Source organism: Asterias rubens, chromosome 20 (genome assembly GCF_902459465.1).
Source record: "Asterias rubens chromosome 20, eAstRub1.3, whole genome shotgun sequence".
In the NCBI taxonomy this organism is placed as follows: domain Eukaryota; kingdom Metazoa; phylum Echinodermata; class Asteroidea; order Forcipulatida; family Asteriidae; genus Asterias; species Asterias rubens.
In genome coordinates this window covers 2,982,533-3,003,482 of record NC_047081.1, presented here as the reverse complement: position 1 = coordinate 3,003,482, position 20,950 = coordinate 2,982,533, and the positions used below count along the sequence as shown (strand labels likewise).

The following is a 20,950-nucleotide window of genomic DNA, read 5'->3' as shown; positions in this document are numbered from 1 at the left end:
CAATCAAAGTTCCACGATGCATAAAGAAAATGTTGTGTTGTAGCTAGGGGATGTTCTTATCTTTCCAGAAGTGAAGTCAAGTTCTTCCAAATCTTCATTACAAAATATTGGAAATTTGTTTAGTTGGTCTTAAAGGAAAAGACACCTCTGTCCAAAACTGTATGTACATGTATGTAGCTTTCCAATCATCTGGGCCCAGATTTCACAGGTTAGCGGCGAATTTTGGCTTCTGCGCGTGCGTACTCCCCGTTACTAGGCATTCTATGCATTCAAGGCTAGCGCAGAATTTCGGCGCTTGCACGTAAGCGGGGAATCAAGATCGTAAGCGCAGAATTCGGCGGTAAGCAGAGCCATGAAATTGGGCCCCGATGGTCTTGACCAAGGCCTTGGCTACTTGTTTAAGCTTTGGACCTTTTCTATTGTAAATTTCTACTGTAGCATTTTAAGGGCACCAAGGCAATGCCCAGGGGGCATGGAGGCAATTGCCTTTGTTGCCTTCATGGAGTATTCGGAGTATTATAATCCTTCTTTACGGGAAGATCCGAAATGGTCAACCCTGTAAATTACTACAAGACGGCACACTTTGCCAATCTTAAAATTACAAAAACAATTGAATTAACCTTTTTACAAAATATACAAACAGAAATATCGTTATGAACATTCAGCCAGCTGTGTTCGAAGTATTCCACTTAATAATAAAAAAAGGAAAGAATAATTTAGGAATTATATATAAATTACACTTTGGCTAGCAAAAAAAAAAACTTGTATAATTGTGTGGTTTTTTCTTCTTCTTCAGTAAACACATGTCAATTTCAATTTGTAGAGCTTCCAACATAACTCAAAAATGCTTTTTAGTTTTGCAAAAAAATTCTCTCATAATACCAAATTAATATGAACACTTGATCTCAATTTTTGTTAACAAACTGTACATCTTACAGCAGAAATCTTATCTTTACACTCATTCCACATGATATAAATAAATTTCAGTGATAATTAATTTACAACCGACTTACAACTTTACAATAAGATTGCAGCATAATTGTTTCCGAGTAATTTACGACTTAAGATATTGAGCAGCGCAACAATCAATTTCTCCAGATTAATCTTAGCCCAATTCCATAGTTTTGCTTAGCGCATAATTCTGCGCTTACAATCACCCTCCTCCAATAGGAGACTTTCAAACGCTAGGCGGCAGCAGACATACCGGGTAAATTTCCATTGTTTACGTAGTTCTGAACATGCGCATAATTCTGAGAACAATGGATTTACCCGGTAAGTCTGCTGCCCTCTATCGTCCCAGAAAGTCTCCCATTACGAAGCAAGCACAAATTTCTGCACTAGCTGTGTGGGCAAAGAATGCCTAGTAAAGTGGAGTGCGCATGCGCACAGGCAAAAAATTCCCTGCTAACCCGTGAAATAGGCTTGAAGTAAGCGTGGGATGCCCTGCTTCTGTAAGTGCTGATTCTTTGCTTAGAGTAAGCAGAGCCATGAAATTTGACCCTGTCCATTTATGCCAGACATGGACTACTAAGCGCGAAATGACGCAGTGTGTGACAAACCTCTGTAATTCATGGTTAGCTTTCTTTGTAAAATGTTTTCTTTCTTTCTTGGGTGATGAGCGTTCGACATGCATACCGTCTATTGTTTCTCATCTCGTATTCCCTTGTGATATTTCATTCTGGCATCAGAATTAGACTGGGCATAGTCAAACATTAAGACCCGGTAAAGTGCATAAATATGTTTCCTTCACACTTTAAACTTAAAGCAATGAACATGGGACAAAATGTTTGAACACCCGCTAGACTTGCAAGGTGTTCTGAAGAAAATGTCACTGTTGCATAATTGCCGTACGCTCTTTTGTTGTATAATTGCTGTACGAGGTATAGACAGAAGTAAATACTATTGAATACTTGAATAACTTTAGTTTTCTGTATACATGACATAATTACAATTGTTATCAAAAGACTTCCAAATTTCCTGTACATCTTTGAAGCATATCTATATTTTGTTGTGGCAGTCCCTAAAGTGGAACTTATGCTTTGTGCGTGTCTGACATTTTAAAAACATCTTATCTCGCTCAGATGAGCTCAGATGTACACACAAAACAAGTACCTGCCGAGATCATAGAGTTAGCTAGAGAGTTAAGGTTAGGGTCTGGGTGTCTATTGGACACCCTGCTTTGTAAGTGAACATTTGGACACCCACTATTAATTTTTTCAGCAAGTTTTGGACACCCTTTTCCTAAAACTTGGCTTAAACCTTTTGTTGAGATGCAAGATTTGTATCTATATTTATGACAAATCGATATACTGAAACACTGATTTCTCCTCTGTTTTTTTCGCAATGTGTTGTCTAGTGTTGCTCCCCCGACAACCCACCCAATCTCGGCTTCTGTCCCAATCACAGGTATGTGAGCGCAAAGCCTTGCTTACATTTATTTATCTTTGGTTTTAAAAGCCCCTTCTCTGCAATCTGGGGTGTTCCATATGATTTTCTCTTTTTCATTTCGTCATTTTTGTTTCTCTTAAAAAAAAACTGGATTTCTAGTTAAAAAAATGAAGAAATCACATCAGTCATCTTTTATCTCTTCTCGAGGGTCTCCCACAACACGTTCTTGATGACATTTGGGGAGTGAACACTGAGTACGCTTAGGAGGAGGGGTAAATCGGACGGCTCAAAGCCCAGGATGGCCGTCATCTCCTTAGGCCCAGCACGGGGGTTCTTGTCCAGATAGGCTGCTAGGGCGGTGCTCTTAAAATATACCTCTTGGAGTTGGTCTTCCAGGTGCATAAGACACTGTATTGTGGGAAAAGCAACAAGGATCTTTTCAAAACTTGCAACTCAAAAAGCTTGTTTTAAACTTTGTTATTTCTTAAACACCAAACTACCGAGTGAGCAACAGAATTTCACAATAATGTCAATTTACAAAGGAACTTAATGATAGCACTTTAAGACTAACTTATATATATATTTTTTTAACTACATGAGCTTTCGTAGCTACAACTATTGTTATAATTCTGTTTCTTAATTGTTTAATTTGTCCACACAATTGTGCTTGCTTATTTTATTTTTTATTTGGGCCATGATCAGCGCCCTAAAGCATTCAATGAGTGGTGGTATCATTGTTAATTCAACTACTTTATCAGATGAAATGAAATGGAGAAACTTAGTACAGACATGTTCAACAAAGGAGACATCTTTGCAAAGGAGAAGTCTCTGAGATTGCTCTCGATCATCGAAAGGAGGAAACTGGTCTGGTTTGGTCACAGGGTCAGATGGAAGTGGAGTCTCCAGATGGTACCCCCAGAAGGGAAAGGAAGATGAAAATGTGGGAGCTACTATCAAGAAATGGCTTCTTTAATAGCGCTCACATCCGTCACTCAGTGACGCTCAAGGCGCTTCAACATTCAGTATTTCTTTCAAGGTATGTGGGACTATGTTTTGAAATGTGAGACCTACTCCTTTTACATAGCACCATGTAATGGCTAACAAGGTGCAGTAGCGCAATATGCTGCCGATCAAACCAGGAAACACTGGGCGACACAATGAAGTCTTACAAAATGATAGCAACTTACAAAATCTGAGGGCATCCTGAGATGGCACATCTGACAGACCGACTCCATAAGGTCATGTACACATTCGGCAACAGACACTTCAAGGCCGAGAGGTTTCTCCGGGGATTGGCAGGTCCTCTCGCTGGATAGAAGCTCCACAGTCCACTTGTCAGTGTCTGCCACAATGCAGACTGCCTCTGAAATGGCTTCATCGAGGACCGAGTTCTAGAAGGAGATGAAAACAGGACGACAGTTTTACAATTGAACATCTGGAGAAACGTTAAGGAAGTTTTGAATCGGATTTTGAGATAACTATTGATCAGCTCCTTACTAGGAACAACAATCAATACGGTCAGGTCAGGAGAGAGGAACTCCTAGTCACTTTTATGCGCATCTATGAGCGTATCCCGCTAATGGTTTCACGTTAACGGTTTAACAAACAACTTCTTAAAATCCAAACCCTAGTATCTCAAGAGTGTGCTTTAGAAAGACGTCTTAAACACCAACTATCTATCTATCTATCTTCCAATGAGTACATCCCTCCAGAGGAGTAGTCATACTTGGGTGCATATTTGCTTGGTCACAGGAACAAAAATATCAACAAAATGTGCTGCAAACTGAGCTCAAGGTGCAAGCAAAAAAGATAGCTACTTGGTAGACTATCGCAGGGCGAGTGGATTCTTGACTTACCTGTGAGGCCAGGACCAGGTCCGACAGCACCTGTTTCTTGTCTAGTTCAGGAACTCCATGCAGGGCCATATCTGGAACATAAGTCTGTGAGTATCCGCCTAGTAGAGATCGGCCAAAGTTGTCTACATAGGTCTCGCCAGGGTCAGTCTCAGGAGTAACTGGTTCGGTGCTAAAGGAGAAAGGTCACATGTGAAAGTGAGTTTTCTATATATCTTACGAATTGAGGCATTGCATGGTGAGGTATCAATATATTTGGTTTTTGGTAACCACATGTGTGTATCTTCTTGCCAGGAAGAATTTGTTCTTTAGAGAACTCTCTTGCTATATATTCTACTAGCACAGAGAAGATTTTTCGGAAGACTTCTCAGTTCTGAAAAGGTACTGCTTCTTAATTTTGTCTCTTATTTCAGCATGTAAAATGTATTTTAGTAACATTGTTTTTCTCATTTCTCAAAAACTACAGCACCTCAGCAATATTTTCAGGTAAGCTTTCTAATATCATTATCTTCAAACGGTGTAAGTTTAATGTAAATCTGTGGTCATTATGTTTTGTGTTACAAAAATTACCCAAATCCTTTAAGAAGGAATGTTATGAGTAACTCTTCATTAAAGCCATTGGACCCTTTCGGTACAGAAAAAAAGAAAGAAAAAAAGTTCACAGATTTACAAATAATTTACAGGGTTTACAGAAGATAATGGTGAAAGACTTCTCTGGAAATATTAGTCCATGAAATGCTTTACTTTTTGAGAAAACGGTAAAACAATATAAATTCTCGTTAGCGAGAATTACGGATTTATTTTAAACACATGTCATGACACGGCGAAACGCGCGGAAACAAGAGTGGGTTTTCCCGTTATTTTCTCCCGACTCCGATGACCAATTGAGCCTAAATTTTCACAGGTTTGTTGGTTTATATATAAGTTGTGATACACGAAGTGTGGGACTTGGACAATACTGTTTACTGAAAGTGTATAATGGCTTCAAGACCTTACTAATACTCACAATGCCATCGGAAGTTCTTCATGATCTATGAGTGTCCGATCACTGTAGCCTGATGACACACTAGAACCAGTGGAGAAACATCTCATATAAGTCCTGCACTTCTCTTGGCTTGTCTGGCGCCGAACTGGAGTTGTCTGCTGCCCTCTTGTGTCCTCATTGGAGAGCGGCCTGGCAAGTACATCATGCCTTCCTGAAGGTTCATGTTGATTGTCCACATACTGAGTGATGGGTGGTGATGATATCTGCTGCCCTCTTGTAGTTGCGTGTAGGCTAACAGATTCTTTCTGGTCTTTCCTTTCTGGAGGTATGTTCTCGCTCGGCTTTTTCAGCTCCACCGTGGATCTGGCCTCGTTTCTGATCTGGGCGAACAAGGCTTCTTGGTGGGCACGCGCAAGGGGGCTGGTTAAGGGAAATCGTTTGTGTCGACGCAGGGAAGGCGAGGATGAGTCTTGAGATGAGACAGTTTCAAAGTGATACGTCGAAGAGTCATCAGTATCCACACTGGAGTCACTCGGGGTTGTTGACCCTGAACAAGTAGAGTCTGTTGATTCCTGAACATTAGTTGGCGAGGTGTTTCCATTTGAAGACTGCTTTGTTATTGGAGTAGCTGTTGCCAGAGTAGGTCTGTCGTGTCCTGGGCCACTCTTAAACAGACTAAAGTCCTCTTTAGTTGTCTTTGTAGATGAATCCTGAAAACCATGATGTGTCGACTCCTCGACTCCGACACTTCTCCGCCCTACATGAACAGAATATTCCAGCTTAGAGTCTAGCGACAGCTCATGGAAGGTCCTCGGGTATATTTCTGGAATCTGTCCAACCCCTTTATCCTGAAACTCTAATCCTGCTGGTGCACTCATACCAACCGCAGCAATGCGCTCACGCCAAGGGCAGGCAGGCTCGATATCCTTTGTATGTATTAAAGGCACTTGGACGAGGTCTTCCGGTTGTTTAGGTTCAGCTTCAAGCGACCTTGACTGTTGTCCGTTCGCATCCGAAAGGATCATCTGAAGATCTGGATAAAGACTTCCAGATAGAGGTCTTTCCTTAGTAGATATTGTTCCAGATGTTACTCCGATACTCTCTGTGGCTAGTGGAGAAACTCCAACAGTTTTAATTGACTCCATGGCGGTGAAATCTTCTTTCCCTCCTGTATTTGAATCGTCTTCTTCCACCTCTTGGGAATCTAGCAACCTCTCTAAGGAACTCTCTAACCCACTATCAGCGGAATCACACAGCGTCATCACCCCCTCCGATTTCGTAATGGCAACCTCTCTACTGCCATCATCATCTAAAGGAGCTCCCCCTACGTCTGTTTTATGCACCTCTTCCATATCTAGAGACTGCAAGTCGAAGTTGTTGTATTCCATGTAGATCTGCTCTCTCTGTTCGGGGATTTCGTGAACCTCGCTACATCGGATGAAATAGCTGAGAATGTAGAGTAGACGGCAGACGACGTCGGCACGGCGGCCAACAATGACTGTCTTGGCGACTTTACAGGGGTAGCCGATTGCACCAAACATATCCCTGTAAGAAGGGGGAAGGGACGTTAAGAAATTAAAGTCAGTCTACCAATTAATAACACTCTTTATTGCTATACTTTCCACATATCTCAACAATACATAACCCCCAAAATTGAACGTTTTTAAAAACTTTAGTTTTTTATGAAACTTTGTGAAAAAATATAACATTGCTCTGTCTTACTCCCTAAACTTTCTCACAAGATTATTGTAACAAATTAAAACTTACCCCAGTTGGGCCCAGAGGGGGTTGTAAGGATGTGACTTGGCGAGCAAATCCAGCTGTAATTAACATAAATACATATCATAAATACAAAATCATTTTCATCTCCTCAGCTGAGGTCTCAAATTCAATTCAAAAACGTAAGTGAGAAATGACTTCTATCTCAAAAACTATGTTACTTCAGAGGGAGCCGTTTCTCACAATGTTTTATATTATCAATAGCTCTATATTGCTTGTTACCAAGTAGGTTTGTATGCTAACAATTATTTTTAGTAATTACCAGTGCCTTTTGAAAACAAAATGAGATTCTGAGTGGACTTACAAGAATTGAGGAGTGTTTGTCAAGGTATGCACGGCTTGGCGCTGCTTCAGCCGGCATAACCGTTGGAACCCAGGCAAGATGGTGCATTAATACTGCTGTTAACAGACGACTGAAGAAACTGCGAAGAAAAAAACAAAGTAATGGTCATAAGAGATTTAATTTGTGCAACTTCCTTCTGACGATAGGTAAAGAATTAAACACCGATGTGTGTTAGCACTGCATACTCAGTACTTTCTTGAGCTCTGTGGAAAAAAAATCACCTAGGCTTATTTCTCGGGTCGAGTTTGAACCCACAACCTTACAATTCTAGAGCAGTGTCTTACCGACTAGAACACCGAGATTGCCCTGTAGCTAGAGGCAGTTCGAATCCTATATTTAGGCAGCAGGTACCGCAACGATTTAATAGATGGGATACTTCAACAGGATAGTTGAACAAAAGTGTGGATGGAATGAACTCGACTCCTACTCACAAGTTTGTCTGTTTGCTGTTGTGGATCTCCAACTCTGTATGTAACTCATGCATAAGATGCTCACATAGATGACCCCTCTGCATTTGATAAGTCATCATATTCAACCAGATAGGACGCTGGATGCGAGGGGCACAGTATAAGGAATACACGGAGGAGCGGAACTCGTATAAAGCCTGTAGGGGTGGAGAGAAGAAACAAACATTGATTAAAGACAGTGGACACTAATGGTAATTGTCAAAAACCAGCCTTCTCACTTGCTGTCTCTCAACATGTGCATAAAATAACAAACCTGTGAAAATCTGAGCTCGATTGGTCGTCGAAGAACCAAAATGATGAGATCTTGTTTTTTAATGTCTTTTTATTTTTTTAATTATATTGACTAACCTCCATAATTGGGGTGATGAACATCCTTCGCTGATGGGTAAGAGCTTTCTCCACAGCGCTTGACATCCTCAAGAAGTGTCCCTCAAACAGCGTAAAGTGAGAGAAGAAGAACGTCTGGAAATGTCTTCTTTTCTCCAGCTCGGTCTCGTCAAAGAGCGTGACGACCACGCCTACACCTATCTTGGGGTGACGTCTTCGATTCATCGGCTGCAATTAACAAGAATTCACATCAATGTTTACTCTTTCCTTTATCTGTCTTTGTTTTCTTCTTCGAGATAGAACTAATGCATATACCAGCCTTCTCCCTTCACAGTGGTCTGCTGGCCAAATGCCAGTTAGAAATCAAAAGGACCAGTTAAAATGTTACTCTATTATGAATTTTCTGTAAGGTAGTCCAAGGGAAGTTACTTATTTTTTATATTTTAACTGCACAGACCATGACGCGCAACTTTAAGGGGAAGGCTACACTTAACTGATTTGGGCTATCGACCAAAATCAACTTTCACCTGGGTCATGATACCACTTACTCCTCTAATTATTATTATTATTATTATTATTAAAGACAGTGGACACTTTTGGTAATTGTCAAACACTAGTCTTCATTGTAGGTGTATCTCAACATATGCATAAAGTAACAAACCTGTAAAACTTTGAGCTCAATCGGGCGTTGAAGTTGCGAGATAATAATGCAAGAAAGAAAAAAACCTTGTCACACTAAGTTGTGTGTGTTTACATGCTTGATTTCGAGACCTTAAATTCTAAACTTGAGGTCTTGAAATTAAATTCGTGGAAAATTACTTGTTTCTCAAAAACTACGTCACTTCAGAGTGAGCTGTTTCTCACAATGTTTTATACTATCAACCTCTCCCCATTACTCGTAATCAAGAAAGATTTTATGATGATAATTATTTTGAGTAATTACCAATAGTGTCCACTGCCTTTAAGTACCTTGCTCAAAGGCATAAGTGTCATGACGGGGTTTGGAACCCACACTCTGGGTGAACTAGATCACTCGACCACGGCCACCACTGTTATTAGTCTTTAGAAAGGAGGTAACCATGAAACTGAAATGCAATTTTCTAATTGCAAAAACAAGAGGAAATTGCTGATCACACTCAACTTTTGTACAGAGAATTCTATGGCACTGTTTTGAAAAAAAAAGAGAGGAAATCAGCTAAAAAGTTGCATGCCTGCATGAAAATAATAATAATAATAATAAGAATAACCCGTTTTTATATAGTGCTTTTCACACCCGAAGGGCGTCCCAAAGTGCTTCACATTATTACCCCTGGTCACTGGGCCTTAAATCACTCCTTAAACCATCTCAGCTCCCTGGTGGGGAGTATACAGCCTTGTGCAACATTAATATGCGCTACTCGGCTAAATCAATCACAAGAACCATCTCTGCCCTCACAGGTACCCATTTACCCCTGGGTGGAGAGAAGCAATTATAGTTAGGGGGGGGAGTCAGCCATTACCTCATCAACATTTAGGAGAGTTTCAGAGGATTTACGTCGGACTCCGTGTTCCATGCTGGTAACCTGGTTCCGCATCCATCGTCGATGGAGGCTGTTGGACTGGTTGCTGGATACACTACTTCCAGGAGATGGAAACGGGGTCAAGAAACTGCTGGAGCCTGTCAGGAGGTCAAAGTTGAAAGGTCAGTAACAAATAAGGATGGTATAAAGTAATTTAACAAACAAATTTGAAAGAAACGCATCGGAACAGTAGAAATCAAAAGTATATTGTTTGTCGTCTCCCTCCGACGATGTATGTATAGTATGTTGCTAATTTTGTGAATGTTTCTCTTACATTTATTGGTTCATCTATTTGCATAATGTCAGAGTTCATTGACAAAGGTTCAAACTTAAAGGTATTACAGAGGATTGTCATTAACTTCAGTACCGCTGAGAGAAAACGGACTTACTTGAAGCTACTCCACTATCATCATCTAGAGTGCTGCAGGATGCAGCAGGGGGAACGGCTACAGGTAGACTACGGGCTGTATGGCAGAAAAGATTCAATATGGTCTCGTTACACATGGTCTTATTCATCTCACGGTGTGTTGTGGCTGAGCGGTCTACCGCATCATGGTTCACTTGTCTCCTTTAGCAAGAAACTAAAGTGTATTGTCTTGGATTAACCCCTTAGGGCTAATTCAAGCAGCTTGGGGTTTTATACTCCCAGGGAGTTGAGAAAAATAAAGAAATGGTCTAAAAGTATGCCTGAGTGATGAACAGGGATAATAATTTATCTCACCACTAGGGTATATGCGCTATATGGGAACCATTTATTATCATTTTGAACAGATAAACCCATTCTTCCTTACCACTTGACTCGGTGGGTTTATTACTACGTGGGACCATCATGTCCACTGGGGCAAGACTTATGTTATCCCTTTCTGGATCTCTGTAAAGAAGAAAAAAATAACGATGAATAGTGACTTGCAGTTTTCTCAGATGAAACAAAGCGTGGTGTAAAATGTATCTCATGTGCATAATTGGATTATACTCTCAAATGTAGAGTCACCAATTTGTGAAAACGTGCGAATAATTTCGCCAATAAGTCAGCATTTCCCCTTGCCAAAACCAGTCTAATTTAAGAGTGACGTAAGTAAGCAATTGTATCCAATTGTGCAGTTTAAAGTCCAAGTTTCTGCTAAGCATACAAACTCGCTTAGCACTGAAGAGTCTAGCAAGCAATGGCTCACCAGCTACCATCCCATTCAAAAGTCGAGTGGGTTTCCCGCCAGTGTTTGCTAACCACTATTTTTCAGCTTAGCAGAATACTTACACATTTTCCTTTGGTCGTAGCACAAACACCTGGGATAGCATGAGTTCAGACGGTGATTTGATGGTGTGAACTTTGACCGATGACCCTCGATACGACATCGCTACAGACCCATACATCATCTCCCCCAGGAGTTTCACATCCGAACTTGGGCGCAAAAACTGGTAAATTTAAAGAGAAAGATGATGAATTACAGCACCCATATCACTTGCTGTTGTGCCCTCTGCAAGGTTCCAATACAAGAGTAAACTTTCCCCATAGAAGTGCCCTTTACCCGAGTAAACCTGCTGTGCCTTAATTTGCCAACTAATTATTACATTATTCATTACTTTTATATTTGTTATTTTTTAATTAATGTGGTTAAGAGGTTTCCAACTAGTGGTTTAAACCTAACAGGGCCTGGTTCTTGATAATTTTACCGAGACGAAGTCAAGGTAAATTTTCAAGAACCAGGCCTAAACCAAACAAGGCCTGGTTCTTGATAATTTTACCGAGACGAATGCGAGGTAAATCATCAAGAACCAGGCCTCGGCAGGTTTAAACCACTAGTTGAAATCCGATGCAACACACTTTGTTTCCCATTCATAAATATCTTGTCGGTCAAAAAACATCAACACTTTTAGTCAAAAAGTAAATTCAGGTCAAATGTTTTAATTGTTCAATGATTTCTTTCAACACAACACCCCTCCAGCTATGAAATGGAAAGGCCCTCCGCCGCCCTCAGGTAAACAACTCCTTATAAGGGAATGCTGTGCGAGTTGCACTTATCGCGTGATGTGGCACAACTGTCCCGGTCGTTGCTCTCGACCAATAGGAATGAAGAAACTGTCATATAAGCACAGGTGCAAACTCGCATGTCACGTCCATGTTTCAACAATTTTTTACTGGTCACAAACAAAGGTTTATACTAACCCACGTGACGCACTCTCCACCAATAGGAATAGCGAAACTGTCTGAGGTATTTATGAATGTCAAATTGTGCGAATGGAAATAAACCAAACAAAGAAACAGACAAACCTGAAATAAAGTTGGATTTGAAACTTTGCACGGTGGAAATAAGAATAAAAAGGTTTGGGGTAACTGAGTTGGGGTGGTTCTGGAAAGAACCGTTGGTTTAAACTCAACGTTTCGATCAATATTCTCTGATCATCTTCTGGTGAAAATGACTTGAAATTACTCACTGTGTATTTGCTGTTGACATCTCCATTTGGTCCTGGGACGCCTGACCCTTGTAGGTGGGCATTATCCGATGACGAAAGATTGTTCTTACTTCCGAAAGAACAGCTAAACCTGCACTGGTTTCCCTTGCCCGCAGATGACTGATGAAAAAGAATTTTTAATAAGTTGAATCAAATCCTGTCCATACCAGACATTTTAAATGTCAACAAAATAAAAAGTTAAATCCCCTTGAGGTGATCCCTCTCTTGCTGCCTCCCAGGTTGTATTGTATCTTGGGTGTGATCCCTGGCTACGCGGTAGTTCATGTTTGTATGGCTTCTGACGGGCACCCTCGGGTCTCCCTTAACTACTCTCTTCTCGTCATGCTAATAGCTCTAGCTATTATATTCTTTTTGTTTTACTTTGTTAAGTTTTTTGATGCTGTTCTCAGATGAATTCTTCATGTTGTGCTTAGCTACATTCCTTTCACTGTGCTAAGCTAAGTTCCTTTTGTTGTTCTTAGCTACAATCCTCTTGTTGTGCTAAGCTAAGTTCCTATTGTTGTGCTAAGTTCCAATTGTTGTGCTAAGCTACAATCCTCTCATTGTGCTAAGCTAAAGTTCCTCTTGTTGTGCTAAGCTACAATCCTCTTGTTGTGCTAAGCTAAGTTCCTCTTGTTGTGCTAAGCTACAATCCTCTCGTTGTGCTAAGCTAAAGTTCCTCTTGTTGTGCTAAGCTACAATCCTCTCGTTGTGCTAAGCTAAAATTCCTCTTGTTGTGCTAAGCTACAATACTCTCGTTGTGCTAAGCTGAATTTTCTCTTGTTGTGCTAAGCTACAAGTTCCTCACGTTGTGCTAAGCTACAATACTCTTGTTGTGCTAAGCTGAATTTCCTCTTGTTGTGCTAATACAATCCTCTCATTGTGCTAAGCTAAGTTCCTCACGTTGTGCTAAGCTACAATACTCTTGTTGTGCTAAGCTGAATTTCCTCTTGTTGTGCTAAGCTACAATCCTCTCAATGTGCTAAGCTAAATTCCTTTGATGTGCTTAGCTATACTTTTTTCTGTGATAAGGTAATTCAAAGTAGGGAACAGTGCATAATGTCCACTGGTAATCCAAATTTGCTAACCAATTTGTTTCATTTATGCTAAGCTTGATGATTTTGGTTCCTGGTCTTACCTCCACTTTCTGCTCATTCTTCTTGATGGCCTTGGAGTCAAAGAGAAGTTTACGTCCCTTCAAGTCTCCTTCGTTGAAAACAAGAAGTCGGATCTGATTCTTGTCAAATTCAGGGGCTTGCCAACTGTACAAAGAAAACAGAAAAAACAAACCATGTAAGCATCAATTTCATAGAGTTGTTTAAGTTCATTTTCAGAACTAAGGAGTCGCCCGCTTACGTGCAAACGCCGAATTTCTGCGCTAGCCTTGTAAGGGTAGAATGCCTAGTAACGCGGAGTATGCACGCGCAGACACCAAAATTTGCCGCTAACTCGTGAAATAGGCTTGCTGTAAGCACAGAATTCCCTGCTTCCGGCAAGCCTATTCTGTGCTTACGGTAAGCAGAGCCATGAAATTGGGCCCAGATAGTGTTACCGCAAATCAAATATGCAGATGACAAAGAACTGAAAATTCAATGTTAAGAGACCAATAACTGCATGGCAACTCAAAATAAAAATAATAAAGACTTGTAGTATGCGCACACATCCTGCTGGGTGTTCAAAGAGCAGTAAAACCTGATACAAACTAAAAGTAAAACAGACTTAACAAAATTAGTCCACTGTATTCCATCCAGAAATCTCATCCATGGTAAATCATACAATGTTACCTGGAACATGTCCGCGACATGGAACTTATCGTCCATCCATTGGGAGCGTCAAGATTTGATGAGAAGCCAACTCTCGTAAGTCTTCCTAGGAGATTCTTCAACGACTCCCATCGACTCGGCTGCGCATTATATAGCGCCCTCTGCCTATCGTCCCTTTTGATCATTGTCTTTGTTTAAGAACCGAAACTTTTGACTTATTGCGTGTTTGAACGGTCAATAAAACCATCAGGCACTGCACCTCCTTTTTTGTTTTTGTCTGGGTGCAAGAATACTATCAAACTTGTTCCCATAAGGCCAGCTGTATAAAACATTGTGTTCCCAGCAAAGTTTTAGGAAAAAACTCCACCCCTTTTAAAAAGTTTGTTTTCCCATAAATAAAATTGCAAACTAACAAAATAAACAAACTTGCTGTAAATACTTTGACAATGCACCAACTCAAAACGACTACATCAGTTATTTATTAGTCAAACTGCGACACCGAAGGAGTCAAGTTTTTGATATAAATAACACCAAGAAACAAGATTTCCTTGCAAAGATCTGGAAAAGTTGTGGCTTGGTGCCAGCCTCTTATGTGACTCAGAGGCACGCGACACAGATCGTTCACTGAGTGACAACGCTGATTGCTCCGTTTTACGTGGAAGTGCGGCGACTGGCAAAACAGAGAGAAGTGGGATGTGGGTTGTGGGTTGAAGGAGGGGAGGGGGGGGGTGGTGAGGGTGTAATGACTCGTTTGGCAGAGACGAGGAAATCCCCACTTTGACTTTGAAGTCATTCAACCTCTGGGTTGCTGTGTGATGAGACACATAGCTCAGCCAATAATCATGGCAGGTGCAAAGCTAACTGTACAGGCAAAATTTCAAACAGGCTTAAAGAAATTCTGCTTAGCAAAAGTAAGCAGGATACCAGTTACAGGTTAATACACTTGATGTGGTATTTTGGCTAGTAACCTTATTCAAAGCATAGCTTTTGTTGTGCTTAGTTGTTTGTGTGCTTAACCTATGAACTTGGGCCTACTTAAAATAAAGTTTACAATTTCCTCATAAAGTAACTTTTACCAAAGAGTAAATGCCTTGGTGACCTTCCCTTTTCAAAAACGAAGCATGCAGGCCTGTGTACATGTGACATGATAGTCTTGACACTCATGGGGTGACAGGTCTTTTTCTTCAGCTGCGCCACTCATCTGGAACTCTCTACCACTTAATCTTAGATCTTGTCTTTGTACCACAACATTCAAATCTCTTCTCAAAACTCATCTTATGTCACAGGTTTTCAAGGACTAATTTTGTTGTCTGTTTTTCTTTGTTTTGTTTTGTTTTACTGCGCGTTGAACACCCAGCAGGGTGGATACGTACATATTACAAGTCTTAATGTTATTATTTATTATTATTATTATTATTATTATAATTTGGCATGAAAATCAAAGGATCCACCAATGCCACATCAAGGCATAGGATGCAATGGATGCACTAATGCTATTGTTTGACCCCCCCCCCCCTGGTATGGTCCTTCAACTCACAACACTGGATGATAACTCCAACAGTTCACCTTGAAATCCATTCATCGCCAACAATCAATGCAAAACTAACCCCACCTTCCTTTACAAAACCCCAAAACATATATTGACCAAGTAACCTTTGCTGTCAAATAGTGACCTTGCATATTCCAGGGCAATTCCTGACAGGCAAGTGACTACACTGGACATAGGGGAAGTTTTAATTTTGTTTTCTTCATATTTTGGACATAGAGCATTTTCTACCTTTCGCCCAGCTAGTAGTAAAAAAGCAGGACAGTTCTTTTCAGAATTAAGAAGTCTCCCGAACAATCCAAAAAATTTACTCTGCGGTACTAGTAGAATACAACAAGACAGTTCTCTAAAAAGCGAACTATACCTGGCAAGTAGACACACACAATGTGTTACTGCAGATCAAATATAATTGATACCTCACCATGCAAACCTCAAACCACATAGACAAAGGGGAAGTGGGGTATACATTGTGACATAATTTTGCATAACCTGACATTGTAACTTGGAGAGTTGTTTATAAAAAAATAAAAAAATAAAAAAAAAAGCTGTTAAACAAGTATTTAGTTGGCTTCCTTTCTCCATATCAAAGGTTGATCAAAATCATCAGACAGTACTATCTCCATATAATATCAGATTTAATGTTGTCTTACGTTGTGTCTGCAGGAAGTCTAGGCCTGGTGGCTCTTTTGTAAACATGTGATTTCACAGGTTACATGGCCTATTACGTACATGCAGCTATTTAAAGGAATCTCTTGGTGTCCAAGGCCAACTATGTTCTCAATTTGCCTAAATCCAACACATCCTACACAGTAGTGTGCTCACTTAAAGGCAGTGGACACTATTGGTAAATACTCAAAATAATTATTAGCATAAAACCTTTCTTGGTGACGAGTAATGGGGAGCGGTTGATGGTATAAACCATTGTGAGAAACGGCTCCCTCTGAAGTGCCATAGTTTTCGAGAAAGAAGTAATTTTCCACGAATTTGATTTAGAACTTCGAGACCTCAGATTTAGAACTTGAGGTCTCGAAATCAACCATCTAAATGCACACAACTTTGGGTGACAAGGGTGCTTTTTTCTTTCATTATTATCTCGCAAGTTCGATGAGAGATTGAGCTCAAATTTTCACAGGTTTGTTACTTTATGCATATGTTGAGATACACCAAGTGTGAAGGCTAGTCTTTGACAATTACCAATAGTGTCCACTGCCTTTAAGCAAACAGGCCTGATACTTCACGGAGGCAACGGAGGCGATTGCCTCCGTTGCCCCTTGTAATTGCCTTGGTGCCCTTGAAATGCTACAGTAGAAATTCACAATTTCCTCATAGGGTGCCCTTTGCCAAAGAAAAAATGCCTTGGTGCCTTTGCCCTTTCAAAAGTGAAGCATACAGCCCTGGCAGTACACAAACCATGTCTGGAGGAATGTGTGTGGTTGATACAACAATGGAGGAAGAACCAAGCATCATGTGCTGATCAATTATTATCAATGTCCCAGGTTTGACCTTGGCTCCACATTTTGACTGTTTACACTGCCAACTCTCCCGGATTTTAAAGAAAGAAAGTTTCCTAAAAATGAACCATTTATTGAATAGCTCTATTAACTAAGGCTTTACGTTCATTGCTACATGTACACACAGTAATGAGCTCACCCGAGCAATATAGCATGCAGTACACAACCATACATGGAGGAATGTGTGTGATACCACACACATCATGTGCTGATGATCAGTGCATTTATATATAGCATTGCCCCAGGATTGACCTTGGCTCTACTTATTGACTACACACACTGCACACAACATCCACAGGGCTAGCTGTCAATTCTCCCTGATTCTGCAGAAAGAAAGTTCCCTGAAAATAAACCATTCTTTCCATGTTCTCATGAATAAATTTCACAATCTCTCAAATTATGGAAACTTTTTCCCTATTTTTATGTTGAATCTAATTCTTAATACCTCACTGGTTGTTGTACAAGATTTCCCTTATATAACTTTAAATCATGTACTAAGCGCCTTGAGTACCTTGTTGGTATACGTGCGCTATAAGACTTTGATTTTAAGGATATCTACAATGCAAATGTACAGCACAGAGGAATCTTTAAGCACCCCTTTCACAAGCCAGCAATTTAGCAGGGGTTCCTTGCTTTATTTTAGCAAGGTTGTGACATTTTAAATTTTACACAGGACAAAACTGTTTCGCCTCTCCAATGTCCAAAGTGAAATCTTCTCAAACATTTGAAATCTTCTCAAACATTGCTAGATTTTGTAGCAAGGAACATTAGTTATTTTCTGTTGTGTGAATGTGTAAATGTGGATCCAAAAGAACACAGTCAAGGAGCTTTGACATGTTCAGGAATTAATGTCAAAGACGGCCAGGATCTACACTACACTATTTACAGTTTTTATGCGACTGATTGTTCGCATCTCATCATCATCATCAGTCGGCTGCACAGTGAGCAGGCGGACACAAGCTTTTCCCATTCTCTCCCGTCTTGTGCCATTCTTCGAATCTCAAGCGGGGAGAGCAGAAAACCCGGGGAGACTAATCAGGGTACAGCAGGCGCTGACGACCTTATTTTGCGCCGGCCATGCGATGCTGAGTGGGCATGTTATGTAGGAAATTTGAGTAACAATGCAAAAGTACAGAAGAATTCTTTAAGGAAACTAGGTTCCAGACCGAGTTGAATAAAAAGTAAACAATGGCTTGACAACAAAGGCCATTTGAGGAAGTGCTAGAATTCATGCACGTTGAAAATCATGACTAATTGTCATGATATACAAACAAACAAATTTGGAAACCCCCAAACATTTATTTGTGCACTCATGTGTAAACAAAACATGTTCAAAAACACTTATTATATGGAATATTGTTAACTGTTTATTCTAAATGTTCCACACAATTAATATTTGTTGACGTTTTATATCAACGTAGGCCTACATGAATTGTTTCATGTTCTCAATTTTTTTTCTTCACCAAGATGATGCCTCAAAGTGAATTGAGTCTACTAGTTATTCTATTTTGTGTGTGCGTATGTCTTGGGTCTATTTGTTCTCAGGTTTTTCTTTCTCTCTATTGAGCAAGGTGCAGTGAGAAGAAAGCCTCTAAATAAGTTCTTTAGCTTCTAGAGCAATCACTCAGGCCTGAGTCTCTGCTTCAGTGTTGTGTCTGTGTTTTGTCTTTTTTATCCTCAGGTACGTCTCGTTTCCAGATTCACCCATTTGCTCCATCTTCCCCATTGTTTTATTTTAATGTACCTATTTTAATTGTTAAGGCCTACTGACTCGCCTGATATATTATTTTCAAAAAAAAAAAAAAAATGAAAATAATAAAAACATAAGAAATTTACAGACAAACCCAAATGTTATAATCGCAAAATGACTATTAGGGTGCAAATATCAAGAAGATCACATGACAACAAATAAAAGACTGGATTCTTATCCGGAACAATCACAACATTTTTTTGTTGACTAAAAAATGATTACAATCTCATCTGTGAAATCACAATAAACCCCTAACATTACATTACAATCGATATCATCACAGTAATATTTACATTTATATAATAAGGCAATGTTCAGACTTGACATACTAAAAAAAAAGGTTTAAATTCCAAAGTACTCCGTATGACTTGACCTAGACTATGTACTAGTCCTCTGTTAACAATAGGTGAGCTAGACCCTATAGCTTGGCATATATTAAACATGTAATTAAAAGGATCCAACAGCAGTGTGAAAATGTTATCAATGAAGGGGCTGATAGAAAGTCTATGGGAATAGTTTGAAGGGATCTATGGGAACGTTCGTTTAGTTTCCCTGGGTCAACCCCGGTGTGTGACAGGTTTTTTTCCAGGACGATTGTGGGTAATTATCTGCACATGATCGTCCTGGGAAAAAAACACGTCGACCCAGGGAAGCTAAACGAACGCACCCAATAATGATGACATAAGTTTTATGCAAAAATTGTGGAATTTAGTCGACAATGAAAAAAGTGGCCCGGGCAGGCTATGGCGCCACCTGTTTTTAATTTGAAGATTGACCATTGTGTATGTGACTCTTGCCATGTAGAGACAGGAAACTTTTTTGAGGGGAGTGGGGGATGGCGGAGTTGGGCATCTGGAAAAGTTGACAGAATTTTGAAAGACTTACCTCTTGTGTGATGTTAGAAGCTCCGGTGAACTGTTAAACAAACAAAAATTAAAAAATAAATCAATAAATCAATAAATCAATAAATTAATGAGTTTTAAAATAATAAAATAAAAAATGTAAAAAAATCCACTTAAATATAAATCAATAAAAGTAAAATAAATAACTGTATCATAAAAAAGTACTTTATCAGGTCAGAATTATCGTATGTGCCGCTGTATGTGGTATTCCTGAAATTAACAATAATGTTTTGGCAAAAATTACGCCATGGCTGTGAAGTATGAAAGGTTTGTCTACATTTGTTGAAATGTTTACCATAACTATCAATTTATGTGCTGATGTAAATAATGTTTGTTCCAAAGGGATAATACAATATTGTGATTGGACAAGTTTAATTGATGATTAAGCTTTGAAAATAAACACCCGAATTACCAACAATTTTGTTTAAAAATGTGAGTCAGATTGGGACAACAATTTACAAACAAATGAAGTTGAAAATTGTACTCTTTTGGATTTGGGCTTTTGTTGGGGTGTATTAAATATTAAATGTAACTATATTTCTGTGGAGTGTACACTACTGACAATATTACTACGTATAAATAAATTATATTACCGTCAATAAGCATTATTGACTTCATGATAAACAACAATTTAACAATCCCTAAACTTACGAGAAATTGTAGTCCTTCTTGTGCGACCGAAAAGTCCATCTTCCATTCCGACATTTCTTGTCTTTATGTGGGAAAATCCGTCGATACAACGCCATCTTGATGATATCATGGCCTTTGGGACGCTCAGATCTCAAAAAAATGTGATGAATATCTTTCAGGAAACATCTCCTCGTTTGTCGTGTTCATGATTGGGGATACAACAGTCTGACATTGACTTGTCATCACTATTTTTCACTGAAATGTCTCAACTATTGTTTTGCAACGTCGCTGTGAATCACATGACGTGCATGATGTGTCAGTGTGTGTGGGATAAGGTAGTCTGCACACTCAATGCTACGAATCATATACCGCTATATTTGTACTTGTAGCGTCGCGGTACAATACTTTGAGTCTTTCATTAAAAACATGTACCTGGACGTCTTACACTATTAGTGAACCTAGGTATTATCGTAGTAGTAGGAACCATCCTAGTCTTGGTCACGAGACTGCTTCGGTTTACTGCGGTGCAAGTGAAGGTCAAACTTTAACCAAAGGCGTCCCACATTTTTATTGTCAAATAATGATTTCCTGTTCCGAAGTGGATTACTCTAGAATGGTAATAGAGTAAGGCTATTATCAAATTTTACTCATGGTAAACTGCATGAAAAAAATTATTGGATAAAATTAGACAGAATG

General features: G+C 39.6%; 1 protein-coding gene across 1 annotated transcript; it reads right to left on the bottom strand.

The window, feature by feature from the left end:
* Positions 1-1,298: 1,298 nt before the first annotated feature.
* LOC117303824 (folliculin-interacting protein 2-like) lies at positions 1,299-20,572 on the bottom strand. The gene is made up of 16 exons (XM_033788206.1): positions 20,276-20,572; positions 19,608-19,637; positions 13,291-13,414; positions 12,135-12,272; positions 10,957-11,114; positions 10,493-10,572; positions 10,091-10,165; positions 9,642-9,799; positions 8,164-8,370; positions 7,780-7,952; positions 7,310-7,427; positions 6,994-7,046; positions 5,248-6,771; positions 4,245-4,413; positions 3,576-3,779; positions 1,299-2,796 (listed from the first exon to the last, which is right to left on the bottom strand). Exons 1-16 carry the CDS (start codon positions 20,368-20,370, stop codon positions 2,581-2,583), a joined length of 3,522 nt encoding a protein of 1,173 aa, XP_033644097.1. The 5' UTR covers positions 20,371-20,572; the 3' UTR covers positions 1,299-2,580.
* Between the last annotated feature and the right edge of the window lie 378 nt (positions 20,573-20,950).